This window comes from Rhinoraja longicauda, chromosome 17 (assembly GCF_053455715.1).
Source record: "Rhinoraja longicauda isolate Sanriku21f chromosome 17, sRhiLon1.1, whole genome shotgun sequence".
Lineage (NCBI taxonomy): Eukaryota > Metazoa > Chordata > Chondrichthyes > Rajiformes > Arhynchobatidae > Rhinoraja > Rhinoraja longicauda.
The window spans coordinates 16,705,566-16,718,741 of record NC_135969.1 but is presented as its reverse complement, the minus strand read 5'-3'; the positions used below and the strand labels follow the sequence as shown (position 1 = coordinate 16,718,741).

The 13,176-nt window shown below is 47.2% G+C and overlaps 1 protein-coding gene across 1 annotated transcript in view; it reads right to left on the bottom strand.

Annotated features, from left to right (window-relative positions):
- LOC144602003 (uncharacterized) overlaps positions 1-13,176 on the bottom strand; it is a 63,845-nt gene that overhangs the window by 11,746 nt on the left and 38,923 nt on the right. Inside the window, exon 4 of the mRNA XM_078414687.1 lies at positions 10,712-10,750. Coding sequence (XP_078270813.1) covers positions 10,712-10,750 — 39 coding nt within the window. The remainder of the gene's footprint in view (positions 1-10,711; positions 10,751-13,176) is intronic.

The following is a 13,176-nucleotide window of genomic DNA, read 5'->3' as shown; positions in this document are numbered from 1 at the left end:
CAGGTCTGAAGAACGGTCCCGACCCGAAACAGACCACAGCTCCCCACCACTGACTCCGTCTACACTTCACGCTTCCTCCGAATGGCAGCCAATGTAATCCAAGACTTGGAAAGATGATGTTTCGGGACGTAACCCTTCTTCAAACCCATTTTCTTTCTCCACAGATGCTTCCTGACCCGCTGAGTTACTCCAGCACTTTGTGTCTCTCTTTGTTTATAAATCAGCTTCTGCAGTTCTTTATTTCTACATTTTGTCTCTCTTTGAAATGTTTATTTCAGATAATCCCCCGGATCTATCCCCTCCAAGCAGGGCATGCAGCTGCTGGGAATCACTCTCTCAGTCCTGTCATATTCCCTCTCCTGCTGGGGTCTGGAAGCAGCTCAGATGAGGCTTGTAAATGTTGCTGGAACTAAGTACAAGGATTATAAACTGAAGATTGCACCTCAGGGGTTAACATTACGAGATGTGAATCTAAAGCTAGAGCAGATGCAATGCGCCAAGATAGAGATCTCTATTTTCTTCCAAGAAACCCTTTTAGAAGTCCATGCAAAAGGATGTTATACCTTTAAACGATGTAATTTGAAACGCACTCACTCACAGGGCCCATCTCCACCCACCCACATAGACAGTCTGACAGACATGGACACGATGCACACGTATAGAGTCGTTCTTAGCCGCACACCCCATACACACGGAAACACACGGACGTGACTAAACACGCAGAGGAACACGCACATGCAGGGTGAAACACTTGTATGTGTGGACTGCCACAATGCACGCACACACTCACTCACTCACTCACTCACTCACTCACACATGCACATACACCCACCCACACACACACACACACACTAGACTTCCCACTATTGCCTCCATTTATACTTCATAAGTTCATAAGTTATTGGAGCAGAATTAGACCATTTGGCCCATCAAGTCTACTCCGCCATTCAATCATGGCTGATCTATCTTTCTCTCTCAACCCTGTTCTCCTCCCCATAACCCCTGACACCCGTACTAATCAAGAATCTGTCAATCTCCACCTTAAAAATATCCACTGACTTCGCCTCCATCGTCTTCTGTGGCAATGAATGCCACAGATTCCGTTTGTGCTGGTCGCAGCTAGCCGAAACTTTAAACTTTAGAGATAGAGCGGGGAAAGAGGCCATTCGACCCACTGAGTCTGTGCTCACCAGCGATCACCCCGTACACTAGCACTATCCTGCACACAATTTACAATTTGCAGAAGCCAATTAACCTACAAAGCTGTATGTCTTTTGAGTATGGAAGGAAAGAGCACACCCAGAGAAAATCCACATGGTCACAGGGAGAATGTACAAACTCTGTACAGACTACACCCTCCCCCCCACTTCTATATATATAGAGAGAGATCTCTCTCTCTCTCTCTCCCTCTCTCCCTTGCATCATCTAAGCCAGCCAAGTACTGACATTACTCATTCACAATATTGATTCCTCGAGGATATGCAGGTGAACTGTATCAGACACACTCACTCACACACACACACGCGCGCACACACACACACACACACACCCCATACGCTAACACACTAACACTATTCTACACACTAGGGGCAATGTACAATGGAGTATGGATGAAAACCGGAGCACCCGGGGAAAACCCACACGGTCACAGAGAGAACATGCAAACTCCACACAGACAGCAGCCGAGGTCAGGTTGGAATGCCGGGTCTCTGGGTGGAGGAGATATGTTCACCACTGCGCCATCTTTTGTTTAAGTTTCATTGTACGTCAACGTATTTCATTGGTTGTAAAACATTTTGGGATGTCTCAAAATTGTGCTATAGAGTTGCAAGGAACTGCAGATGCCGGAATCTTGAGCTAAACACAAACTGCTGGAGGCAGGTAGCAGAAATGTGGAGGGAATGGAATCAATCTGAAGAAGGGCCCCAACTCAGGTATGTAGGTTATGTAGGTTAATTGGCTTGGTGTGTGTGTAAGTTGTCCCTGGTGTGGGTACGATAGTGTTAGTATGCGGAGATCGCTGGTCGGGTGCGGACTCAGTGATCCGAAGGGCCTGTTTCCGTGCTCTATCTCTAAGCTAAACTAAACTTGAAACGAAGATAGACACAAAAAGCTGGAGTAACACGGACAGGCAGCATCTATGGAGAGAAGGAATGGGTGACATTTCGGGTCGAGACCTGCCTTCAGACAGGTTAGGAATAAGGAAACGAGGGATATAGGCGATGATGTCGAGAAATAAAGAAGATAGAGAGATAAAGAGAAACTTTGCTTGTTCATTCCATCCGCAGATGCTATTGTACATATGACAATTATAAACCTACCCCTAAACCTGCAACAATCCCTTCTTCCAGCAACCATCAGGTCTTGAACACTATACAACACTAACCTTAGCAACTACCATCTGCTTTGTACTCTGTCTTTGGTTGCACTAATTACTTCATTTTTGCACTATTGTAGTTAGATTGTATTCGGCTATTAATTTATTGTAGTTTTGATGTTTATATATTGTCTGTGTGTGTTATTGCCTCTACAGGTCCGTTATTTATTCACAAAATGCTGGAGTAACTCAGCAGGTCAGGCAGCATCTCGGGAGAGAAGGAATGGGTGACGTTTCGGGTCGAGACCCTTCTTCAGACTGTCAGTCTGAAGAAGGGTCTCGACCCGAAACGTCACCCATTCCTTCTCTCCCGAGATGCTGCCTGACCAGCTGAGTTACTCCAGCATTTTGTGAATAAATACCTTCGATTTGTACCAGCATCTGCAGTTATTTTCTTATATTACAGGTCCGTTAAGCTGCAGCAAGTAAGAATTTCATTGTTACTTTGTCGTTACATATGACACTTAAACACTCTTGCCGAAAGTTAAATCTTTAAACTTTAGACCTTAGAGTTATAGCGTGGAAACAGGCCCATCAGCCATTGAGTCCGTGCCGACCATCGATCACCCGTACACTAGTCCTATCCGACACACTTGGGACAATTTACAGAAGCCAATTAACCGACAAACTTGCACGTCTTTGGGAAGTCAAGTCAAGTCACTTTTATTTGTATAGCACATTTAAAAACAACCCACGTTGACCAAAGTGCTGTACATCAGTTCAGGTATTAAGAACGAACATACAATGGTACACAAACATAACAGCACATACATAAACAGAAGTGGGAGGTTACCAGAGGACCTGGAGAAAACCCACACGGTCACAGGGGGAACGTACAAACTCCGTCGTCAGGATCGAACCTGGGTCTCTGGCGCTGTAAGGCAGCAGCTCTACCTCTGCGTCACTGTGCCGACTCGGAAAGGGCCAGCCCAGCAACCCTGACTAAGGACAGATTGCTGAGGAATGGATCTGTCCAACGCGCAGGGGCGTGGGGTGCCAAGAAAAATATTAAACAAAACCTTTTGACCAAAAATAAACTTCCAGCAAGAATCATTGTATGTCACCAGCATTACCAGCAGATGTGTCAAAACCCTGTCAACTAACCCCAAACTGTGTGGGGGTGCGGGGAATGTAGTGGTGAATCCTGGCTGCTTGTGGGATACATGATCATTACCAGAAACCCATTGGAGGCCCAAATATGTTTTTCATTAATGTTGATCTCCGGGACCCTGGCTGGTGAGACAGTTTCAGGACAATGGTCGACATTGATCAGCATCCTGGAGGTTTGGACTTTGCAATGCCTCCAAGAAACCACATTACCTTATGGGAAACACTGGGTCTTATGGATAACACTAGTAATTCCTACTGGGTGACACCCACAGCCAACACGTCCCATCTTCCGACACAGCAGCAGAACAGTGTCCATCACTGCCGTGCGAGGTGCCGCGGGGCGCAGGCCATCCCGAGGTGCCCGCCCGAACTCTCTCTCGTCTGTGGGCGGGACCATGAGCTCGCCACTAGGCCCGTCAGTCGGTGGGATTTTGCCCAAAGGCCCGTCAGTCGGCGGGACCGGAAGGGAGCTGGAGACGCCGGACGTGAGGAGCAAGGGCCAGTAGGAGGGTGAACCGGGGTAAGGCCTCCGGCGCCTTCAAGCTCGGCTGCTGGAGGCACCCCCCGGGGGCACAAAGATGGCCGGGCGAGGAGAGGAGAGGAGAGGAGAGGAGAGGGACGTCGGTTTCGCGGGAACTGCTCCAGTACATCGAGCGTGCGGGCCGACCCGACAGTGGACTTTGAATAATGGCGCCAAAAAATGGCAGTGCCTGCATGTGTAATATATGCAAACAGAATTTCACTGTGCAGTTGCACATGTGGCAAATGAAGCACCACTGAACCATTGAGTCATTGAACCAATATCAAGCACACCGCTTATACATAAATATCAATGACTTCCCTGCAGCTTCCCTGTGGTTGTTAATCCGAAGCTGTAAGTTGGCAGTCGGCAACTAATTGGACAAAAAGCTGCTTTGCTCCATCATGTCCATATCGACCATGAGTTATACTAATCCCTTCTAGGGTGGCACAGCCAAACTTGAAGGCGCTGGAGGCAATACACAGTCTGTACATTCTCCCTGTGACCAAGTGGGTTTTCACCGGGTCCTCCGGTTTCCCCCCACATTCCCAAGACATGCAGGTTTGTAGGTTAGCTAGCTTCTGCAAATTGCCCCTAGTGTGTGGGGTAGAGCTAGTGTACAGGGTGATTGCTGGTCGGCATGGACTCGGTGGGCCGAAGGCCCTGTTTCCACTCTGTATCTCTACACTAAACTAAAGGTTTTGGGTCGGGACCTTTCAGTTTTGAGTCGGGATACTTCTGCAAGTGATAGGTGGATACAGGAGGACCACTGAGACTGCGCCGACCATCGATCACCCTTACCTTTAGAAAGGATATGAGGGTGAATATCTTTAGTCAGACGGTGGTGAATTTGTGTACTTTACTGCCACAGAAGGCTGTGGAGGCCAACTCCATGGGTATTTTTAAGGCAGAGTTTGATAGATTCCCGATGAATACGGGTGTCGAGGGTTAAGGGGAGAAGGCAGGAGAATGGTGTTGATAGATCAGCCATGATTGAATGGCGGAGTAGACTTCCTGGACCAAATGGCCTAATTCTACTACCACAACGTAAAAACTTATGAACTATCCATGTTCTCCAGAAGTGCTGCCTGAACGGATGAGGTACGCTGGCACATTTGTGGGTATTTTTCCCTCTCTTTCTCATTCTTTTCAAGCAACGGCGGCGAAAGAAAAATCAAGACCCATTTGTCAAAGAGAGCCCACCGTGTTAGCTTTGACAGTGAGTTAGAGGCGCTGGTAAAAGCAAGTGCCCCTGTACACACTGGAGTCGTCTGTTAGTAACAGGAGTCTCTTGCTCTCTAACCCCCACCAAACAATTAACTTCCTGTCAGTTTGGGAAGCAATTCAAAGTAATGGAGCCCGGAGGAAATTGTACTCATTTTATAGCAGGTTGATTGAAACCAGAGGCTCCGCAGTGCTATTACTTGTTTAATCTAGGAGTTGAAGGTCTTCCAGTGAGGAATTCTATCTGACAACTGGCTGGTGAGGTTTGAGTTCAGGAACCTTTTAGTGATTTTGTTTGTGCGCCTGGCGGAATGTGATGGAAGTAAGTGGCAATGGAACATCCACTTCCAAAGGAGAAAAGTTATCTTTCTGATTCGGCTCGGCGCTCTTTGTTGTTCTACCACACACTGGCTGCCTGCTTCAATAGTTTGGATGAATTTTTTTGCGCTCTTTCAGCACAGTCTCTCTCTGTTCCCTCTCCACCAGATGTAGTCTGGCTTCTAACCAGCGTGCAGGATAGAGCTAGCCTCAATAACAATAGTGGCACGGTGGCGCAGCGATGGAGTTGCTGCCTTATAGCGCCGGAGACCTGGTTCGATCCTGACCATGGGTGCTGTCTGTACGGAGTTTGTACGTTCTCCCCGTGACCGTGTGGGTTTTCTCCGGGTGCTCCAGTTTCTTCCCACACTCCAAAGACGTACAGGTTTGTAGGTTAATTTGGCTTCGGTAAAATTGTAAATTGTTCCTCGTGCGTGTGCAGGGATCGCTGGCCGGCGTGGAATCAGTGGGCCGAGCGGCCTGTTCCCACACTGTAACTGTAAATTAAACTAAACTAGTATGTACGGGTAATCAATGGTCAGCAAGGTCTCGGTGGGCTGAAGGGCCTGTTTCCATGTTTCATCTCTAAACTAAACTGAGCTATTGAACACTACAAACACCAACTAAACCACGAACTATGACCTATCTTGCTTGCACTAGGGATTTTGGCCTTTGGTTTTGCACTAATATTGTTTTTTGTTTACATTTATTGAACCTTTTTGTTTATTGTGTTATTTATGAGTTACTGTGCTTACAGATCTGTGCTACATCTGCAAGCAGGAATTTCATCGTTCCATTCTCCGTACATGTAACAATTAAACACTCTTGAGCTCAGGCCTCTGGTGTGGTTACTTACTCAATTTTCTTTTCTACGTTATTACAGAATCCACTATCAAAGGGCAAAAATATATTCTCGTCCAATTCTATAAGCCAATTTCCTTCCATTGACTCCAATGAAATAAAAGGTCCTAAACACAAGAACATGTGAGACATGGTCACCATGTTATAGGAAAGATGTCATCAAACTGGAGAAGGTTTACGAGGATGTGGCCAGGACTCGAAGGCCTGAGCGAAAGGGAGAGGTTGAACAGACTAGGATTTTATTTCTTGGAGTGTAGGGAGATCAGGGGTGATGTTATAGAGGTGTAAATCATGAGAGGAATAGATTGGGTAAACACAATAGATTGTGTCCAGAGTTGGGGAATCGAGAACCAGAGGACACAGGTTTAAGGTGAGAGGGGAAAGATTTATAGGTACCTGAAGGGTAACCTTATAGACAATAGACAATAGACAATAGGTGCAGGAGTAGGCCATTCAGCCCTTCGAGCCAGCACCGCCATTCAATGCGATCATGGCACAAAAGGTGGTAGAGTTGCTGCCTTACAGTGCGAGCAACCCAGGTTCGATCCTGACCTCGGGTGCTGTCTGTACGGAGTTTGTACGTTCTTCCTGTGACCGGGGTGGGTTTTCTCCGGGTGCTCCGATTTCCTCCCACACTCCAAAGACGTACAGGTTTGTAGCTTAATTAGCTTCGGCAAAATTGTAATTTGTCCCTGGTGCATAGGATAGTTCTGGTGTACGGTGTGATCACTGGTCGGCGCGGACCTGGTCGGCCATTTCTTTATTCCAGAAAATTATCGCTCCTTTACCATGGGACCCAAACACTTTCAACCTATCTTTCCTTTTCCATCGGGCAACTGAATCATCCTACCACAACCTGAGAGCAGTCCTGAACTACCGTCTACCTCACTGGTGACCCTTGGACTATCCTTGATCAGACTCTGCTGGCTTTTCCTTGCACAAAACGTTATTCCCTTATCATGTATCTATACACTATAAATGGCTCGATTGTAATCATGTCTTGTCTTTCCGCTGACTGGTTAGCACGCAACAAAAGCTTTAACTGTACCTCAGTACACGTGACAATAAACAAAACGGAACAAAACTTTGGCATTCCTCTGCTGGTTTACTGCAGCCTGTTTTTATTTCTTGCTGAATCTCTCACGCATTCTCCTCTCCCCTTCCAGATCAATGCCTTGGACCTTGGCTGAGTTTGGAAATTAACTCAGCCCTAAACTTTGCTGCTTTTTTTGGCAAAGCTGAACCTATTCCTTTGATCATAAACTATCTTTAACTTCTCTTGATAGCGCCGTTTTCCTGTTTTTGTGCCTCGACAAGGATATATATGACTTGTAAGCTATATATTAAGCCTTTACATCTGAGCCAATGCTAGTTTTATTACCTATACATTTGAATCTGCTTTCTCTGTCTACTGTAGCCAACTCTCGCCTCATCCTTTGCTGGTTTGCTTTATTCTGATTTAAGACCATGTTTCATAACGAACTAAAATGCTTTCAATATTTATGTAAAATTCCATCCTATTTTCACCATTCGCTGAGGACCTCTTGATTGTAGATCATCAATTATCATCATCGCACGTACAAAGACCGTACAGACAGCACCCGCAGTCAGTATCGAACCCGGGTCTCAGGCGTTGTAAGGCAGCAACTCTACCCTTGCGCCACTGTGCCGCCCTTTCATAGAACAGAGAACGTAGAACAGCACAGCACAAGAACAGGGCCTTCAGCCCACAATATCTGTGCCAAACATGATGCCAAGACCATCTTTTATCTGCCTGCACGTAATCCATATCCCTCCATTCCCTGTGCATCAACATGCCTATCCAAAAGTCTCTGAAATGCCACTATCGTATGTGCGTTCATCGCCATCCCGGCAGGCACTCACCAGTCTCTGCGTAAAAAAACATGCCCCGCACATTTCCTTTAAAGGTTGCACCTCTCATCTTAACGCTCCGCCCTCTAGCATTTGACTTTTTCCATCCCGGAAAAAAGTTTCCGATTGTCTCCCCTCTCTATGCCTCCCGTGACATTACACACTTATATCAGGTCTCCCTGCAACCTCCTGTATCCCTTCAGTTTAGTTTTTCGTTTTAGTGATACAGCATGGAAACAGGCCCTTTGGCCCACTGAGTCTGCGATGACTAGCGATCACCCCGCACACTAGTTCTATTCAACAGACCAGGGATAATTCACAGAAGCCAATTAGCCGACAAACCCTTACGTCTCTGGAGTGCGAGAGGAAACCGGAGCACCCAGAGAAAACCCACGCGGTCACAGTGGAAACGTGCAAACTCCGTACAGACAGCACCCGTGGTCAGGATCGAACCCGGGTCTCTGGTGCTGTGAGGCAGCAACTCTACCGCTAACTAACTAATGGGAAGGTATCAACAGTTCCTCCCACCACCGACTTGCTGGAATAATTAGCAGGGCTGGGGGTGAGCGAGGTGGGGACACATCACTGAGTTGCCGCGGTGATATCTGCCCCGACAGTGCCGGCCCATCCACCACCCGCTCTTTGTGCTTTCAGCGATGGAATTCCCCATCTGTGTCGAATTAATCAAAATGAAGACCACATGAAACAGCTACAGTTCAAGGAAGCCTTTGCGAGAATGATTTATTAAAAAAGCAGGTCACCCAGAACACCAAAGTGGTTTATAAAGGCTATGGTCTCAATGCTCAAAGTGTCCTCATGGTTGTTTGTTAAACCATTTCCCATCTTATCCCACCAGACTCCCGACACCCCCCATACTCCTGCAGGAATGAGAGGGTGGTTTCTATTATTAGATTTATTTATTAATGAGATATGGTTGTTATTGCACATTACTAATTTTTCCTTTTACAGGGCCATGACTAGTTTTCCAGCATCTGGTGGTTGCTCCCCCTTTAATCTGGAACCTTCTACACCACCCCCCGCACCCCCCGGAAGTCCCCCTGAAAATGTTGTGCTCCGGCCAGGCCAGGCGGTCGATCTCTACCTCATCGGGACTTCCACTATCGGCGGGTCAAATTTGCCCCCTGCGGCCGGGGCTCTGGAACTCCGGCCCGGCTGGAACCAACAGATCGGTTCCCATAGCCGACCTGCCATCCCATGAGGTCACAGGGAGAATGTACAAACTCCGAACAGACAGCACCCGTAGTCAGGATCGATCCCGGGTCCCCCCCCCCCCCCCCCCCCCCCCCCCCCCCAAGGCCGTGACATCTGTTGTTCCGGCAAAATGGATAATCCCAAAAGGCTCTGGGTGCCAGAAAAATCGGTGGAGGACCTGTATTCATTTAAGAGATGTGGGCTTTGCAGTCAGAGCTAGCGTTTAATAGCCATGTGCGGTGGCTGGCAGAAGATAGGACTGTTCGGTGAACTTTTGTAACTTAGTTGGGACCAGACACGTGGTGACACTTGTGTACTGCCTAAGTGAGGACTGCTGTATGATTTTACCGGGTTGTATGCAAAACAAAGCATTTCACTGTACCTCGGTACATGCGACAATAAAGTATCATTGAATCACTGACGTCTTTCTGGCAATCCAGAACATACAATGAATGGTTGGTGAAACAGTTCAGAGAAACTGACTGCTTTGAGAAAGATCGACAGTGAGAAGTTATCGATGTGAAACCACTTAGATTTATAACAATAGTACCAGTATAAAGGAAAGTACAAACACCATCTGGAACTGCAGTGTATTCCAGGTATTCACTACTCTCAGATTGAAAAAGGTCTCCCTCACCCTCAGATGCCTTCCAAATCTCTTGCCATCACCCTAAATCTACGTCCTCTGGCCTTCTCTCTCCAAGCTATGTAATTCAGTGATGTCACACTTAGTTCAGTTTAGTTCAGAGATACAGCGCGGAAACAGGCCCTTCGGCCCACCGAGTCCGTGCCGACCAGCGATCGTCCCTACACTAGCACTATCCTACACACAAAGGACTATTCACGGAAGCCAATTAACCGACAAGCCTGCACGTCTTTGGAATGTGGGAGGGAACCGGAGCACCCGGACAAAACCTGCGCGGTCACAGGGAGAACTTACAAACTCCGTGCAGACAGCACCCATAGTCAGGATCAAACCCGGGTCTCTGGCGCTGTGAGGCAGCAACTCTACCTCTGCGCCACCGTTCCCTCTTAACCCCGTACATTCCAGGGAGAACAGACCTTGCTTCTCCAATCTTTGCTGATGACTGAAATGCTCCATCCCAGGCAACATCCTTGTGATGGCTCGAAGGGCCGAATGGCCTCCTCCTGCACCTCAGTCTTGGTGGCGTGAGGGTACGCAGCTTTTAAAAGTTGTCACCATATCGGTGGCTTACCTGAGTTCCGTCCTGCTCCTCCTGTTGTGTCCGCTGAGGCTGACAAAGAAAAAGAAGGCACAGTTAAGAAATGGTCTAGAGAACTACAGTAGATAGACACAAAATGCTGGTGTAAATCAGAGGGTCAGGCAGCATAGCATCTCTGGAGAAAAAGGATGGGTGACGTTTTGGGTCGGGAATCTCCTTCAGACTGCAGTTCCTTGTTTCTACTCCCAGGATGTATTTTGGAAGTTTCAATAGGATTTTTTTCTCATTCTTGGTCGGCATGGATATGTTCGGCCGAAGGGCCTGTTTCCGTGCTGTATGACTCTATGACTGTAATATATTGCAATCGGCTAAATCTCCACCTTAAACTTTAGACTTTAGACTTTAGAGATACAGCACGTCGCCCACATATATCCTTTGCACTCTTAATTAGTTCAGCCCCTCACTGTTGACCTTCAAACACACCTCAGCCCTAGAATATAGAACAGTACAGCACAAGAACAGGCCTTTCAGCTCACAATGTCTGTGCCAAACATAATGCCAAGATAAACTAATCTCATCTACATGCATGTGATCCATATCCCTCCATACCCAAGTGCGTGCCATCCATCAGCACTATCCCACACACTGGGGACAATTTACCATTTACAGAAGCTAATTATCCTACAAACCTGTACGTCTTTGGAGTGCGGGAGGAAACCAGAGCTCCCGGAGAAAACCCACATGGTCACGGGGAGAACGTACAAAGTCCTTGCAGACAGCATCCAAGGTCAGGATCGAACCCGGGTCTCTGGCGCTGTAAGGCAGCAACTCTACCGCTGCACCACTGTGCTGCCCCTACTTGTGTGGTAAAACCACCATTGCCAGTTCTGCTGTGCTCACCATACGGCAAATACATTCTACTTTAGGTAAGGAGACCACGGACGAGCACAATACTCCAGGTGTGGTCTCCTGGATAACCTATATGTTTTCGATCAGACAGTATTTGTAATAAAAGCTAACGTATCCTTTGCCCTCTTAATTGGTTCTGCCCCTCACTGTTGACCTTCAAGCACTCCTCAGCCCTAGAATATAGAACAGCACAGCACAGGAACAGGCCTTTCAGCCCACAATGGCTGTGCCGAACATAATGCCAAGATAAACTAATCTCATCTACATGCACGTGATCCATATCCCTCCATACCCTTGTCCCTATCTAGAAACCTCTTCAAAGCCACGATGTCACAGTCATAGAGAGTCTATAGAGTCATACAACAGGCACTTTGGCCCAACTTGTCCACACCGATCAACATGCGTCATCCACACTATATAGACTTGAGGGTATTTTTCTGTCTTTGCACTATTATAGCACTGAAGATTTTTTGTTGTTTATTATGGTTTTTACAGAGTACTACAGCGGGCCAGTAGTAGAGTTGCTATCTTATGGTGCCAGAGACCCGGGTTCGATCCTGACTACAGGTGCAGTCGGTACAGAGTTTGTACGTATTTCCCATGACCTGCGTGGGTTTTCTCCGAGTGCTCCGGTTTCTTCCCACACTCCATAAAAGTACAGATGTATAGGCTAATTGGCTTGGTAAAATTGTAAATTGTCCCTAGTGTGTGTAGGATAGTGTTAGTGTGCAGGGATCGCTGGTTGGCGCAGACTCAGTAGGCCAAAGGGCCTGTTTCCGCGCTGTATCTCTAAACTAAACCAAATCAAACATAAACTATGTTTATGTTATCTGTTGTGTTGCTGCAAGTAAGGATTTCATTGTTCCATCTCGGGACATATGATTATAAACCACTCTTGACTCTATTCCAGGAAGGCCTTAGTTCCACTTGGAGATTGTGTTTGGCTTCAGAATGGGAAGTCACCGTGGCTCCACACCCTCTCCAATGGAATGTATTTCAAATTTCCATTTCTTTTCATCTTTTCTTTCGACACAGTCGGTCCACAGACGATCACAGCAGTCCCATTGGTCTAATTAACAAAGTCATAAAGTATAGGACCAGGCCAGTGTGCTGGTACGTGGCAGAATCTGGGAGAGTTAATGAGAAGCTGGGGAGAATAAGACAGTGCTTGACAGTCCACAGAGATTTAGAGTCATACAGTGTGGAAACAGGCCCCTCGGCCCAACTTGCCCATACAGACCAACATGTCCAACATAGGCTAGACCCACCTGCCTGCATTTGGCACATCTTTATACAAAAACTTGTTTGTTTGTTTGTTTGTTCCTGAACTACAGCCAAAACGGTACACGATAGCTCGACAATTTTAGGCCCACCTTACTCACCGTCATTCCTTTGGTGCTAATGGAAGAAGTTTCATTGCAATCGGTGTTATATTTTTAAAGTTATTCACGTTTTAAAGTTTAAATCTATCTCCTAGGGAGGGAGGGGGGGAGGGAGGGAGGGGAGGAGGAAGGAGGGTAAAGGGGGTTGAGGGGGATGGAGTGGGGGGAGGGGAAGGGGGAGGGAAAGGGGGAGGTGGAGGGGGAGGG